The sequence below is a fragment of the Cebidichthys violaceus genome, unplaced genomic scaffold (assembly GCF_023349555.1).
Source record: "Cebidichthys violaceus isolate CVI_PGR_0920_01 unplaced genomic scaffold, fCebVio1.0.p SCAF_181, whole genome shotgun sequence".
In the NCBI taxonomy this organism is placed as follows: Eukaryota; Metazoa; Chordata; class Actinopteri; order Perciformes; family Stichaeidae; genus Cebidichthys; species Cebidichthys violaceus.
Genome location: NW_027176352.1, coordinates 120,440 through 137,050, shown reverse-complemented (window position 1 = coordinate 137,050; position 16,611 = coordinate 120,440). Strand labels below are relative to the sequence as shown.

The 16,611-nt window shown below is 41.8% G+C and overlaps 1 protein-coding gene across 1 annotated transcript; it reads left to right on the top strand.

Annotated features, from left to right (window-relative positions):
- The first annotated feature begins 5,478 nt into the window (after window positions 1-5,478).
- On the top strand, window positions 5,479-6,569 carry hamp (hepcidin antimicrobial peptide). The gene is made up of 3 exons (XM_068712905.1): window positions 5,479-5,777; window positions 5,878-5,955; window positions 6,119-6,569. Exons 1-3 carry the CDS (start codon window positions 5,691-5,693, stop codon window positions 6,224-6,226), a joined length of 273 nt encoding a protein of 90 aa, XP_068569006.1. The 5' UTR covers window positions 5,479-5,690; the 3' UTR covers window positions 6,227-6,569.
- Window positions 6,570-16,611: the final 10,042 nt, after the last annotated feature.

The window sequence follows — 16,611 nt, the reverse complement described above, 5'->3', positions numbered from 1 at the left end:
GCCGAAAATGAAGTCGGAGCTCCGGAACGACACACACACACATTTCTCTTCTCCAGCAAATGCAACGTGCCAGGGAGTGTCGCTTTTACCTCTCAGTGCGGATAATTCACCGACAATTAATTCATGTATTAATTGGAAAGAGGAAAGTGCCTCCGCTTTGAGTTAATTGTTATTGCTGTAATTATATGCAATGGATTTGAAACAGCGGCCCAAGTCTGGTCAGTATCGAGCAAATGTCTGTCTCCACGTTTTTCTGGAGGGTGGGACAAAGCCAAGTACAATCCTTGATGTGAATTGGGAATTACCTTCTTCTTTTTTTTTTTTAATTTGTGTTAAGGCACGTCTACCACACAGCACATGGTTGACTGGTTTTCATTGAACCCGTGCTGGCCAACACATTCTGCTGGCACAGTTTCATGTCCTGCAGGCTCGTCTTACCTTTGTGCTTTTCCTCAGCCTGTTTCACATTCCCCCAATAAGGAGGTCGTTTTTTGTTGGGGAAAAAAAGAAATAAATATGGCTGACATAATAGTCTTATTTCATCAAAGATACAATGCTCCTCATGCCTCGTGCATCACACTGACTCATCTTCCTACGTTAATAACTACACAGCATCTCTCTCGCTCGTAGCAGCATCAGCACAAAGGTATGTTGCTGCCGTAATGACATGGGGCACAAGGACCAGCTGAGGTGGTTTTGTAGTTGTTGTTTTTGAGCAAACATGCTGTTGGATTCTACAGTATTGTGATCCAACTGACAAATGTAAAATTCTGTTTGCATAATGTTGAAAGACATGTTTGTGAGCAGTGAGTGCTGCAGGAATGAGTCCTGAAACCTGGAAATGAGTCAGCATTCATGCACTTCTGGTCCCTTCGTCACAAAGTCAATGGGCCTTCTGAGTGGGTTTTTGGTTAGATGGCTAAAATAAGGTTTGTTGTTCAGTTTAAGAAATTTTCAACATTTTGTTCTACGACGTGTAGCAAATACATCAGCAAATACCCCAAGGGTCCATTTTTAGAGCTTTTAGGTGTCTTGAAAAGGGCAGTTGCTAACTAGTAGCTAAATGAGGCTACAAAGCATCATTACCCCGACTGGCCTGCCTTCACAGCCTCGTTGTGTGTACTCACACTCACACGACGTGGTCTGTAAATAGCTTAATGTTAGCGTTGTGCTTCGGCTGATTGCGTTCACGCTTCAAAAATCATAAAAGTGGTGTTCATTTGTGAAGATTATCTTGCTGAACAAAATGTGTCAGCATCATCAACTTAGCTTCAGTGCGATGGTTGGCCTACATAAATGTGTCATCCCTGCAGTACTCTATATGCTGTTGTAGAGGATAAACGCTCTGTTGTGTGATGCGATCGTTATTAAGCATTATATAAGTCTTCCTGAGCCATAAATAGGAACATCAGATGAGTCAGGTCAGAATCAGATCTTAGATGTTATGCTTTCTGTCATTGTTATTTATGTCAGTGAGGCCTGTTCAGTACAACGAACGGTTGATTTCCTGTACAACAACCAGATTAACGCGAAACAATGATCCAAAAAAAGGGATGTGCAAATATACCACTATACGACTGAGCACCTTTTCAGTCGGTAAAAACCTTATTTATGTAAAGCAGCTGAAATCAACACTGGACTGGAGGATCCACGGCCTTGGATTGTACTGCGTCTCGGCCTCTGATCAAGCTGACCCACCAATCAGAAGGGTTCAGTGGTCGGCTGGAGCCTGGAAGACGTTTCACGTAATGAAGAAGACACGTATGCAGGGAAGACGCACCGATAATGTTGAAGATGATCATTATTGTATATATTTAATAAGTAATGTTCTAACCACAACCAGGAGTGTCGGAGATGGTTAATATTTGGATTAAAGATGCATTTGAATCACTCTGTGAGGCTCGTTACAGTACATAAAATGGTTGACGCCCGATGATCAAAGAAGGGTTCTGACACAACATCACCGTGGTATAACAACTTGTCAGGCAGCAAAACATCATATAAAGCAACTCAAAACAAATGGAAATACACTTTACTACAAGATCATAGTGGAGATGATATTAAAGAGCAAAGTCTCCCAGCTACAGGCAGACAACTCCATATGGGATTTTACCTTTACATGATGATCTATTACCACATTGCAAGAGACTCATATCTCAGCTTTAAATCCCACATCAAGAGAATATTGCCACGGTGTGGCGGCAAGTTGCCGAAAGGCTAATTCATGCTTTATGCCATCTTGAAAACTGAAACTTTATTACAATCGTCACAAACATGCAAGCGCATGCATGAAGTTTGACCTTTGCGTTGAACCTATCCTACGCATTCGGAGCAGTGGACCGCTGCGAGGGATCGAACCGCCAACCTCATGGTTGAGAGGATTACTGAGCCACAGCTGCCCAAGTAAGTTACTGTTTTCATTCACTTTTTACTGGTCAACCTTTACATTTGTGCTGTTAGACCACGAACCAAAACTTAAAGAAAGCGCATGCAGTATCATTCTGGTTTTAACCAACAGCACCAGCTCCCTGTAACTGTTTATTTAAACAATCTTGTGATTACATAAAAATCTTTGAATGGATTTTCTCTGGTCTTTGTCAATTTTTCAGACTATTTCCATCTTTATTTTCATTTTGCTGTGGAAAGCTACTAGTATTTTTGCCATGAGATGCGTTTCTCTTTCTGTTCAGTATATTTTGGGGAATTGTTTTGCCTTTAGAGATTCTGGCAGCATAGAGAGGGGAGAGAGAGACTGAAGGGTCATCTCTCAGACTTTGAACCAGGAACATGGACAGCGCCTTGACCTCATGTTAATTTTATAACTTTTATCAATGTAATTCTGTAGTCGATATATTTTGTGTGTTTTTCTTTACTCTTTATTGTAAAGCACTTTGTGTTACAATCTTTTTATGAAAAATAACCACATAAATATGGTTTAATCCTCTTATTATTATTATTTGTAAGGGAATGTCGGCTTATTCTTGAATGCCATTAAGATTGACACTGTTGGAAATCCCAGCAATATATTGCAACATGCTTCCAATTCCACAAAAAATGGGGAATTCCCACAGTCACCATTCTCAGAAAGCAGAAGCCCGTCGACCTGATCTCCATCCTGCTCCCTCAGTCTGAAAAGCGACACTGCATTTGTGTAATGCTGCGACAGTCAGGAGGCCACGACTACCAAAACTTCCCATGTTTATTTACAAATTGACACGTTTATGTCATACCAACGCTGGTTCCTTCGTGTTCTAGTTTTGAGGAAAGATGTAAACACTCGGGGCGACACCCTGGCTGCGTTCTGGGGGCGAAGAGAGTTGTGGGTAGCAGATAAGCAGACAGAAGATGAGCTGGATATGTGGAGTGTCTCGCAGCTCCATATAAAGCAGGTAGGGACAGAGAGGGGGGGGGGGGGGGGGGGGGGGGGGGGGGGCAGGAACAGAGAGCGATGATGAAACAGGGACAGACGGGAGCAATGCCCCTCGACCGGGAGGGAAAGGTAGAGTGGCGCCTGCTGAGGTGAATCTGTCCGCCATGCTGGTGCCTGACTTTGTTTGGCCAGAAGATTCCTACCGATAGCCTCAGTGACTGATAGGAGGCAGCATGCTCAGGAAAACACCGGCCAAACTACAGTACTTGGAAAACCCAGAACTAAAAATCTATATTTCTCCCCCTTTACCTTTAGTTTTTTTTAAGTGAACTTGTTTCTTTTTTTCCCAATCTTCTCACACTCACAGTGAACCTGGATATTATATTTTGGTCCTGGTACAGTCAACCAGTGTCAGATCTGTCATGAGCTGAGTCATGCCCAGCGATGCATGGCAAAACAAAATGACACGCGTTCATCTTGATTCGACACGGTGTGCTAGTTCAAGTAGTGGCCCAGAGCCCGTTTCTGTCCCCTTAGTCACACACACACACACACACGACAAAAAAAAAAGGGGGGAAATGCATGAGCTACAGACAGTGTGATGCTCTCGCTTCATATTACACAAGCATGGGTAGATTCCAACAGATGTGGAGCCATTCGTGGTTGTATTTGTTGACACTGATGTTGTGGTCACCCAAAGCAAGCACGCGGGCCAGCGGGGTTATCAGTGAACGAGACAGACTGACGCAGGGGTCCCGCCACATGTTGTTTCACTAATTGAGTCAGCACAGGCAATTTGGAGACACTTTGAAGGTATAATGAGAATTCAAATGGCCCCTGATTTTATCAGCTCACACAGCCTCCCATTTATCAGTTTGTACCTTTTTATTTTGCCTGTTTTTTTGTTATTTCATTTCCACATTTATTGATTTTCGTACTATTCACAGCCTGATGCCGTTGTGGAATAGTTCTCTCTCTGACAGGCTAATTAATCTCAAGGTTTTTATCGCTGCTTCAGTGATAAGGGGAAAAATGATTCATACCATTTTTAGGGTTGTGGTTTTTCTACGCCATTGTTAACAATCAGGGTTATTATTATTATGACATTGTCATTAAATCCACACAGTTTGAAATATCTATCAACCTGTTAACACGCTGTGTGTCGGGAATTGCTAATTGTGTTTTAATGGAACAAAAGCGGCTGTCCCTTTGTTATTTATTGTAGGCATGTTGGGATACAAACGCCGAGGAAAGATTGTGACGTAGTCATGGTAAACAGCAGATTTGTTAAGTTGCGGGGTAAAATACCTGGAGCAATGCAACTTAACACTTTGCATACATAATAAACCTCATCAGATCACATTATATTCATCTTTAACAAATGCATATTGAAACACCTTGACTCTCAAATGGAGGATTTTAATCCTGGCTACTATTCCGATCGCTCTCAAAGGGATTTAATTTGGTTCAACTGCAGGTTCCTGTGTATTATGCAAAAACTGAATGTGTTGAAAATGAGGGGCTAATTATTCCATTTGAGAGGTTGTAATTACATCCTTTAGACTGAGCAATGGATATTCCAAAGTGGCTCCCTCTCCTTAGTGAAGGATTTCCTGAGTGGAAAAAAAAAAAAAAGTGCGGCTCAGTCAGCCGTGCAATACATTGACCCATGCAGTCTTGACCTTTGCTGTGGGAATCTCCAGCGCTCTTTCCAGCATGTCCACATCTTTAGAGGACGCTCTGCGACAATACAGAGTACATATTGCTCCCATATATTGTAAAAAATGATGGTCTCCAGCAGCAGCAGCTTGTTCATGTGTGGAATTACAGTACGTGTTCTGTCTGCGGAAAGTAATTTAATTCAAAAGTTCATTTTTGATTTGATATTGCTGAACGGACAGTGGGGCCCGCAATCAAAAATAGATCACATTTTCCCCCCCAGTGTTGCAGCACAATGGAGGGGAGAGAGGAGGAGGTCAAAACTTCCCCAGTGGAGTGTGGTAACTGCTGCCAGGAATGGGCTGGGCCTCCTGGAGGGATGTGGCAACACTGAGCCCAAGTGTGTATAAATACCAGAATGCAGACTCAACCATCAGACAGCGGAAGGACTCTAAAGAGCTGACAAGGGTCACCAAACATCTGAAGAAATCCACTTGCCCAGAATATCAACATCCGTCACTGAAGCTAAAGAGAACACATTGACGATATTGTGGTGCTCTTCGGTGGCCCGACACCCATGAGAAAGAAGACCTATCGACTCTAATCTTCAAAGGATTTAATAACTAAATTGTTTTAACCCCCCCCCCCCCCCCCCCCTAAAATGAAGGCATTCAGCATTGCAGTTGCAGTGACACTCGTGCTCGCTTTTATTTGCATTCTGGAGAGCTCTGCCGTCCCATTCACCGGGGTAAGAATTTGACTTAAACTCACTTCATGCGCTTATTAGCTCTAAATGTTTTCTCAGGATGCGAAAATGTGGCTCCTAAATGTGCATAATTCATTAACAGGTGCAAGAGCTGGAGGAGGCAGGGAGCAATGACACTCCAGTTGCGGCATATCAAGAAATGTCAATGGAATCGAAGATGGTATGTTCAATTGACTGAATGAATTAAGCCAATTACCGTGAGCAAATTAAAATTTAAGTGGATGTGTTTTCCCCACGGAGTGCCCCCGGTGCTCCCGCCACACAAGGAGGGGATGAAATGCCGGAGATGAACGCTCTGCTCACGTCTCTTGTCTTTCGCACAGATGCCGGATCACATCAGGCAGAAGCGCCAGAGCCACCTCTCCTTGTGTCGCTGGTGCTGCAACTGCTGCAAAGCCTACAAGGGCTGCGGCTTCTGCTGCAAGTTCTGAGGATTCCCGCAACAACCACGGAATATTAATTTATTACGCTTTTTTTGTCCTACCCGATTAAAAAAAAGACCTTTTCTTGGCCTATTTCTCCAATGCATTGCCTGTGCACCACTGTTTTATATCATGTTAAAGGTGGTATATGATTCATGGGGGAAAATGAAGTGCTATACTTTTGTATTTATTTTATATGTTTAAATACTTTTACCCTGTGAGTCTTTTTGTAAGGTCAATGGTATGTAAATTTTGTTTCCAAAAAGAATCCAGATGTGAAAAGTTTCTTCATTTAAATTGAGTCCAACAAGTTAAAAGATGGTGTTGAATAAATGATGAACATTTTAAGCAACTGCTAAGATGTTTTTTTGTGTCATTAATAAGGAAATATTTAACAACTGAATCAGATATTATGATCATCAGGGATATATGTTAAATATGATACCTGTTGACAGACATAATGTAATTACAAGTGGTAACAAAAGGCAGGAAGAGGGCATTTGCCTTCAGACCGGAAGGAATGACACACAGTGAGCATTTGATCAAGTCAAGGGCTCAACACAGTAGGGGGTCTGAAGTAGCACCCAGGTGTCATTTGGTTAGTACGTCTGCACTGCCCACAATGTTCTTTATCAAGGTTCACTAGAAACCTCTTCAGCTCAGACTCTAGCAGGGCCTCTGCCAGTGACAAGCCCAGACCCAGATTCGGCTTTGCTGCTGCCTTCGACCTGCAGTAGGAGCTCTGACGGGGAGGAAGAGAGCGCTGGTCCAACAAGGCACCACGCTGCTGCAGAACCCGGCCATATTTCTGGTCCCGCTGGAGGAAAATGGGGCACGGGAGAACCAGAACCAGGACTGCGTTGGGAAGAAGAGTTTTTTTTTTGGGGACTGTGCTTCACTTGAAACACTTGACACAATACATAGTGTTTAATCAATATGCACAACTTTCATATACAATAAAAACAAATATATTATAATGATAATGACAATGATGACAAGGACTCTCTTAAAGACATTTTTCATTGGTTATCACCTGGTTACTTGATCACTGCATCAAACTTCTAAAATAAAAGAAAGAAGGAAAAGAAAGCAAAAGTGTGATCAATGAGTGGAATCCTGTGAAGTCTTCCTGAAACTGGCTGTCCTTTTCAAGTGGGGGAGTTTTGCACATTGAAACCTCGCAAAAGTGAGGGACCACTTGACAGCAATGATCTTTTCCCTGTTTGGATAACAACAAATATATTCCCGTTCTTTCTTTAAATCTTAGCCATGTGTAATGAGTGTGTTCTTCTCAAAACACGTCCTCTTGTTCAAGTTTCCTGCAATTTATTTGGGGTGCAGTAAATAGAAGACTTGTCAGCAGAAACAGTTTTACAGACAAGCCAGGTGGGGTCAACATCTAAGCTGCTGATTTATTGCAGATCCCCATCACGACATAATATATGATCTACATAAAAAGCAGCTGAACTTGATTTACAGGGGCCTCTGGTACCAACACAGTTACACAGTACCGATAGTGTTCGAAAGCAAAATAATAGAAATCTAGATACACGTGCGCTTCCATATATCCTGTATATCTGTGAGAGCAGAGACGCTCCTTCAGTATCAAACATATTACATGTAGTGGAAAATTCATGAAAGCACTGGAGTCGTCAGATTACCATTATCGACAGTGTGCCCTCTGCTTGCTCAGCTAGTTATTGCAGCCGCTGCTGGTGAGACAATAATCAGTTAACTCAAGAAAAAGGTGTAGCTCTCGCTATTCCACCTCAGAGAGCGTGATATCTACTGCTGAACCATTGCAAATCAAATCAATCAATCAATAAGAGCCAGAGAAAAGAAATACAAATCGTGTTGTAAAAAAATCCTATGGTGTATTCACAAAAGAAAAAAAAAAAAGAAAAAAAAGAGATTGAATTCCCTCAATCAAAACTGACGTCATGCATGAACCATCAGGTTTAACAGTAAGAGGGTGGCTCACATGAATGACTGGCATGTACCTTGCCTTTTAAAAAGATGTGAATCAGTGTTTTTTTTTTCTCCCCAAAGATTATTTCGGGCTATGTGTGTCGTATCGTGTGAGTTACGTTCCTGCTTTTGCTTTTCATTAAGTAACTGCTGCAGGCAAAACTATTTCAAGATGTCACGCTGGTGTGTCAGGCTACATAAAGTACTGTTGGTGTTGGGAATTTGAGATCTCAAACAGATACTCTTGGTTGTCATTATGTCACTCCTTGTATGTTAGACAGAGAAGATGTGTGTGTGTGTGTGTGTGTGTGTGTGTGTGTGTGGGCAGCGGCAGCCGCCATAGCCGAAATAAAAAATTTTTAAAAAAATGAGGGAAGAGCATCACATGCAGAAACGCAGACTTCTCCCACTAGAAATATCATGCAGGCAGCCAAAATTGAGAGAAATGTGAAAGGCTGAGTTCTCACAGGCTGAGTGACACTTGAAAGGAGATAAACATGAAGTGTTTTTACTGTTAAAGAAAATATTTGATACCAGTCTGCATTTGACTCCATTCTGATTCTTCTTTGTTTATTCACGTCTCGCAGCAGTAGACAATATTTTGCAACAGCCAAAAAGATGTTTGTGTGGTGTGTGTGTGTGTGTGTGTGTGTGTGTGTGTGTGTGTGTGTGTGCCAGGGTTTGAAAACCAAAATCCAGACACAGTGAGTGCAAACAAGACTCAGCAGTGACGTATGAGTACAACCACTTTGTGCTTTGAACACTCCCATCAAACTTTGATTTATTCCACAGAGGCATAACAAAAATGGGGGTCAAATTGAAAACAAAACAAAAACACAAAGTGTCTCAGTAAGGTGCTCCTCCGTAGATTGAATCATGTGATGTGCAGAGGTGGAGCAAGACGCCCCCCCCCCCCCCCCCCCCCACACACACACACACACACACACACACACACACAATTTACGGCAGCTATATGCATTATTTTCCAAGCCATTTGATACTAAGTCTAAACATCTGCACATAATTTACAATATGCTGAGGAATATGATCCTGTAGAGCATACATCCTATTTTGTATTTAATTGTTCTCCAGCTGTCTTCATCATTCTGAGGACCCTAACACAACTAATGTTGAGGGTGATGCATTTTTTTTAGCATAGGCCTTAAGTAGGGTAGGAATTTGGCATAAACAACATTAATAATCTTGAAACCTATTTTTGTTATTGTATGCTGGAGTAGAGTTCACATAATTCATGTTTAACTGACAAATCTGCTACTTTTGAATCTAAATGCCATAATTATCTGACCTGCTCTAATTGCAAATCAAGGATCCCCATCAATGCCAAGTACAGGTGGTTCTCAATATTCTGAAATGAATGTTATGTCACAGAAGAACATGTAATCAATTATATTAGATTTCTGTAGGGAATAACAAAGCTAGTGGACATATATGGCAGTATATATTTTGGTCCATTGATTTGCTGATCCAGTGGAAATGACACAAAGTTGAAGGTATTTTAAAAACCTAAAAGCCCCTCCGCCCCTCATCATGCGTTTTCCGTTTCGGTGCGATCTCCATCCTTCAACTTAACGGATGTGCAGGTTGGGCCACTGGAGCCACTGATGCAATGTGTTTGGAAATGCGGGTAGTTTTTAGAAATTTGTCTACTGAGTGCCATCACCCTGTTAAATGCAACATCACACCAGCAGACTATTTACATCCTTCTCACACCGTTTACAGCCTTTTTTATTTATCCATAATGGAGTGAATGTCGCTTCAGGCTGTCTAAGAGGAAACTTGTGCCATTATGTTCTAGCAGACAGGGGACCGCTGTTATTCTTAAAGTGTGGACCCTTTTTTTATATTATGTGTATCAACAGAGAAATTGCATTCCTGTTGGAGTAGATTGGAGTAAATTCAAGTAACCCTGCTTTGAGAGCTTTATTTGGACTAAAAATGTTTTAAGCTCTAGGGAAAAGTCTGATGTTAGATGTATTGTGAGTGATTCATTTAAATGAAAAGAGATGATGTTACTGCTGACTCATTTATTTCTCTCATCCATATTGTTTTTCTTTTTTTGTATTATTTATTCCCCTGCCTTCTTGGTTGCCCTTTTATTTTGACACAATGTGAGGCCTGAAACTAGTTAGGACATCCATTAAAGACGAATCATTTTCTTTTGCAAAACGATAATAAAAAGTCATGTTTTAGAATACTGACTATTTTAGAATGTAGCCTGTTAAATGGCCCAACTGTAGTCTGAAGGCCTGCCTGGGGCTGAAGGCCATGCACCCGATGGAGGAGTGTGACCAAAACAACTTGTGCCAGCGAGTCATTTGAGTCCCTTCTCCGGCCTGCAGAGGCAGTGCTGAGTTTGAACTTTAACACTCATACACCTGCAGGTCCCCTCTTGGCCACAGTTAATGTAAATTCACCAGAGAGTTTCAGCATGATTTAATGCAACAGTGGACCTCCAAAATGTCCCCTGTTGGCTCGTAACTGAACACACGCATGCACACAAACGCTTATGGAGAGAATTTGCTGCCATCAGTCAGTTTTGACTCTTCATCATATCATGATAATCAATGCCTAATGATGGGTGTTCATTTTGTAAATTGTCATGTCTTCTGCGTATCGTCATCGTCACAACCGCCATGCACACTCCAGAGTGAGATTGCAAGCGACATCCTTCAACCTTTATCATCATCTAACAACAGCCATTGGTGTTTTCACATGATGGATTCATGTGGAGACTGCATTTCTTTCTTTTTATTTTGGCCTGATTATTTGTCTGAGCATCCATATAAATAGGAACAGTAAACATTCCCCCTTTTCGTATTAAGCTGATAAACGGTCGTCACTGTGGTGGAAATGTAAACGGCATCATGAATTTTCTCAGAAAAGCTCTACCTGTTTAATACATATTGAAAAGCTTTCATGAATCACTATTACAATTTATCAACTCGCACTCGAGTAGCAAAATGGGTTGTTCTCATAAAAAAAAAAAAAAATTGCAGATTATTATATCAAATGAGGAGCCAATTCGGAAGAAATAACCCTGTTATATGGCCAGACACGTTTCCAGTTTCTATTGGAAATACATCAAGTAAAAGAAAAAGCTTTTAAAATGCCCTTTCATTTAAGTGTCTGGTGAAATGAAAATAAAGACTCAAAACGGTAAAATGTTATATTTCAGAGTTACTCAAACCTGGCAGAATTGTGCCCTCCTCAAGAGTTATTTCAACCGAGACCTCGAGTTATTCTGGAAATCAAGTGTCTGCCAGTGGTAGACAGCTGCACATCATGGGGTACTTCTCAGTACTCAACAACAGGGGAAGAGAAGCGAGAGCTCAGTCCAAGCCTCGTTCGTCCAATAAACTTAATAAAGTCAGGACCCGGCCTTTACAATGCCCAACATAGTCAAATGCCAGAGAGGAGAAAAAAGAAAAGAAAAAAGGAGTCATCACAAGAAAATCAACATCGTTGAGTGCTAATGCAACTTCAATAAGAATTTTTAATGACAAGAATGAATGCCATGGGCATAACTAGCACAATGATCCCTGTGTTGTCTCATCCTTGATAGCTCAGCGCTCCCACTCCAGGCAAATTTGTTTATTGGATTTCATTCAAATTAAAGTTACCTCATCAAGTGTGATAATGCGTGTGTGGAATTTAATGTGTAGGAGGAAGAAGTGGGGAAGACTCCACTCTTGGGAACAGACAATAGACAAAGGGTTACAGAGCATTTTGAGTAACATCAGGCTCACAGGCAGAAACTAGAAGCAAATAAACAACCAGGCAGACGTCTCAACCAATGCACACAAATTGTGTGTGTGTGTGTGTGTGTGTGTGTGTGTGTGTGTATACTGGGGGAGTTGATGAGCAAATGAGAAACAGCTGCACAGGCAGGTGGCCAATCAGGTGTCAGGTGAAACTCCCTGTTCACACTGAAGGTGAACAGGTAGACAGGAACATTTAAACAACAACAGGTACAACCAGACTGAATGTGGAAAGCTGTGTGAAGACACCACTTCCATTCATTTGCAATGAGAACACATGAGTCCCTCATGTAAAGCACAAACTCTCTACTGAGAGAGAAATGCTGGGCCCCAGTTCAGTCAAAATGGGTCAAAACTTCTCTTTTTCCCCCCCTCTATTGTAGAACATTTATAGAGTCACATTTCCCCCTACCAGATTCTGTTGTCCATTTTTAACAAGCCTTTTTTCACAGCAGACATTTTGACATAGGAGAAGCACAGGTGTTTCTGCTGACATTAACGATGGCTCTGTTTTATTCAAGGGTCCCAGTGAGAGGGACAATGAAAAAGCATGCGCGACCCTGAAAGAAAAGCTGGAATTCAGCCATTGTTCGTTTTATTATTTACACCTGTGTATTTCCTACTGTGACGAGTCAAAATGTGTTTCGTGAAAACGGTCTATTGGTTCAGTCTGGGAGAAGATTAATTTTAATTATGCAGATAGCAACCACCCCGAGTAATGAGTGCGTTGAAGTGTATGTTTCAACCTCTGCTCTCTGATGTGTTCCTGACAAACTCTGAAAATATGCCTTGTAGCAGAAAAAAAAAAGCACAGGTGTATTTAATAACATTCATGATGGCTGCATTCCACACAGGGGAGGTCCCGGTAATGCTGGCTCGCTGTCATGGTTTAATGGGACACTGCATGGAACTGAGGCATTGTTAAAGACGATTCATTCACCTGAGCTTGTCATGCTATGACAAGTCTACAGGAATCAAGCCTTCAATAATGTTATTATTTACATCTTTCTTCTAATGTGACAAACTCAAATATCTTCTGTGCGAAAGGCCAATGATCTCTGTGAGACCGTAAAGTTGTTCTATTAAAGGTGCATATTAAGAGATTGGGAGCATTTCTATCGCCTCTCAATATGGAGACGTCTGAGCCGGCGGCTTGTAGCTAACGTTGCTAACAGTGCTAGCTAACAGTACAAACTACGGCAAACTAGCTGTCGGTCAGAGCGGCTTTCTCAGCTTTCTCAACTATTTAGTGAACTAGCCGTTAACTAAAATAGTTACGTTTGCTGCTATTTTCATATTTTGTTCCTTTAATTGTGTTGGCTACAAAAAAGTGCACTGTGTGGTTCTCTTGTCTACTTTCTATGTTCAGTCTGAGTTGTTGATCTGGCCCCTGTAACACATTTTCAAATGCGCATGCCGTCTCCTCTAACCTGACGTGCCAGATGGTTTCTTACACAGAACCATCTGAGAAGCTGTCATTGGAAACTCTTTGGAAAAGGGCAGGTACCTTCAAATAATACTTGGTAGGTGATTGGATGAAGCATCTGTCAATCAAACTTTTGCCAAAGCCAGTTGGGAGATGACCGAAAACGTCTTTTCTATCACAAAAAAGCCTTCAGTGCCATTTGTTACTCTTCTTTTCATAAGGTAATAACCAATGCTATTCTACGCTACGCTAACCTCTTTTGGAGGCGCCATTGTTGCTTTAAACGAGCAGTCAACTCTCCGTTTTGCGTCAAACAAACTGTAGCTGCCTTAAGCTCCTCCCAGGACACTGATTGGTCTGGACACAAAAGCTTGATACTTGAGACATGACAACATGGATTTTCATGTGATCTTGTGATACTTGTCAAGCTGCCATGCAAGATAATCTCCCCTCTGGCTCTCTGCAGTTTTGTCCCAAAAAATGCAACCTTCTTATGTCTTAATTTGGTGTACATAGTCGGTGTATCCAATCCATTGTGCACAAGTCAGTTGTTTCATGGTGCGTCTTTACCAACTAGTAAAGTTAAGAAATATAATGTGATCATGTTGTATTTACTGTTGCCTTCAGTTGGAAACCAGTTACCGACAAATACATCACAACACAAAGCCACTGCAGAAATGGAAATTAGTCATTAACTCTTTTTTCTTCTTCTCAGTTGCCTGAATATGTTGTTGCATTAAGTTATGCTGCGGTTTTGCTGCAGACGGCAACAGAAAAATGACTCTTTACAAGTTTACAGGAATAGGCCTGTTTAGCCTCTGTGAAGATAGACCGTCTCATTTCCGAAGGAGGCACCACTGAAATGGGATGCAGCTACAAAGTCAAGACTGATGAAGGGAAATAGGGAGATGGTGCAGTTATGACTATGACAGGGACAATATTTGATGTTCAGGTGAACTGAATTTTTTAAAAATGACTTACTTACCTATGATTCAGGTTTTATTTGTTATTAAAATGTGAATAATTCCCAAGAATGCTATGTGTTAACACAAAGTGAAGCCCAAAACTTGTGTTCTTTCTAATAGCCAGTAAGGGACGACTCCTCTGGTTGCAAAAAGAAGTCCGATTGTATGGAAGTCCAAAATGATACTTCTCACATAATTTATTACCTCAGTAAACATTGTAAACATGAGCTTATGGTCGCTAGTTTCAAGTCGTCCTTAATACAGCATGATGTTCATTTAGTTATTACGGTTCTATTTAGTGTAAAATAGACAATAAAGCAGGATGCTTTAGGGCGTGGCTACCTTGTGATTGACAGATCACTGCCGCGGCGTTGTCGGGTCTAAGAGACGTCTTACAACTTTAACCCTTTCGCAGTGTGTTTTCAGCTCATGATAGTCAATTATAACATTCTGGTTGCCTCAAAATGTATTTTCTAGCATCCGGTAGTACTTAGCTCCAGCCTATTGTGGCACTTGTGGTTGCAAAAAAACAGTTGGCAACGGCCAAAATGCCGAACTCCAGGCTTCAAAACAGCAGTCCACAAACCAATAGGTGATGTCACGTTGACTACGTCCTCTTCCTATATACAGTCTATGCTTTACACTGATCACTGTGTCTGCAGTCTTTGTCACAGGAGAAAACTTTGATGTTGAAAAAGTTCAATACTTTGATTGCAGAATCTCCAGGAGGCAAACAATCTCTCTCCCTCTCTGTCACACGGACAGTGACACAATTTTAATAAGATCATTGTGCAATAATGTGTACAAAAATCATATTTGAAATCTTTGAATCAAGTCATTTTTTAAATTTTGGCTGGATGTGATGAATGCCGTCAGTGGGGACTTAAAGGTCATCATATGCTTCAAACTCCCTTTTAGTCAAATCCATTTTCCAGAATTAAATTCACTTGTACTTTACACTCTTGATATTGGCGGCAGTATCATGAAGGTAACCATTTGTCATAATTATGGATCTGTGCAGTGCTGCCTTAGGCCAGAGCCACACTCACACACTGCGTGTATGTGTGTGTCAGAGGAGTGCCGGGATGACCTAAGGGCTCTCGAGACATAGTGTGATTTAAAAAGACAGGGATGGGAATAGACACAGTTGCTCTCTCACTCTCTTCCCGCCTTGCATTGATCTTGCTCGAAGGCTGAGGAGAGAACATGTTAATCGACTTCATAGTTGCTGGGAAACGGCTTCCCCCATTCCCAAGCTTTTGGAGAACATTTAGAAGCCTGATACTATTGACCAGCGGCCGTCATTGAGATTCCACCACCTCCACTAAAAGAAAGGGTCTTCTTCCTGCTGCCCATATCAGTTCTCCTCACGCCCTGTGCAATGCATCACACCGCACCATTTGCATTTAGATCACCCCTTTTTTCTTGCACTGCACATTGTGTGTCGGGATCCGAGTCGATACTGTGGTGGGCTCCTAAGGAGAATGGATGGTGGTGGTAATGAAGGCGAACCACCAACACAAACACGCCGCCCGGCCGTTCGTCCGCCCGGCGCCGTGCAGCACCTGCAGCCGTTAGTTTTAATTAGCGGAGGGGAGTGATAGGAGCTCCTCTACCCTCCCACCCACCCATCCCCTCTGGTGGAGAGCAACTGAATACTGATTCGCCCTCCTAGTGCTGCACGTTTTTTCTTTTCTTTTATTATTCGGGTTTAATTGACATAACAGATCCAGAATGGCTCATTTTAACACGGTACTCTATTAATTCAAAACAGATTGGTTGTTTGGATGTAGAAATAAATAATCAGGTCAACATGTTGATGAGTTCGGTTCAATTGGTTAATTAAAGCATTTTTTTTTCTATTCTTGTGCCAATTGCTGTGATACAATAGTAGTTCCTCGAATACACAGCGCTTTGTATTGTGAGGCCTTTGTAGGAAATCTGTGTTGGCTGTAAGGGAGAAAAAAAGTGAGTTGAGAGAGCATGACATATGGTTTATCAAGTGGGCAGCTCTCCCCAGATATTTCACGGGATTAACCTCCTGACAGTTGCAGAAAGTTGAGCGGTAGGATTCCAGCGTCCGTAAACACTGCCTCCCCTCTCTAACCCGTGCTCTCAACACTGATAAGACCCGTAGTCACCTACGCTGCCCTGACACTCCACCCACACACTGCACAGACGCCATGTTAGCTGAAGTAGAGGAAAAGCAAGTGCACTGTCCTCTAAATTCAGGCAAAAGCATGAGATTAGCCGGTA

What these genes read in the sequence shown, in the direction of transcription:
- hamp (XM_068712905.1), top strand. Translation starts at nt 5,691, where the DNA reads ATGAAGGCATTCAGCATTGCAGTTGCAGTGACACTCGTGCTCGCTTTT. An exon ending in CTGCCGTCCCATTCACCGGG is followed by an intron (nt 5,778 to 5,877) that starts GTAAGAATTTGA and finishes ATTCATTAACAG; the next exon opens with GTGCAAGAGCTGGAGGAGGC. An exon ending in TGTCAATGGAATCGAAGATG is followed by an intron (nt 5,956 to 6,118) that starts GTATGTTCAATT and finishes TCTTTCGCACAG; the next exon opens with ATGCCGGATCACATCAGGCA.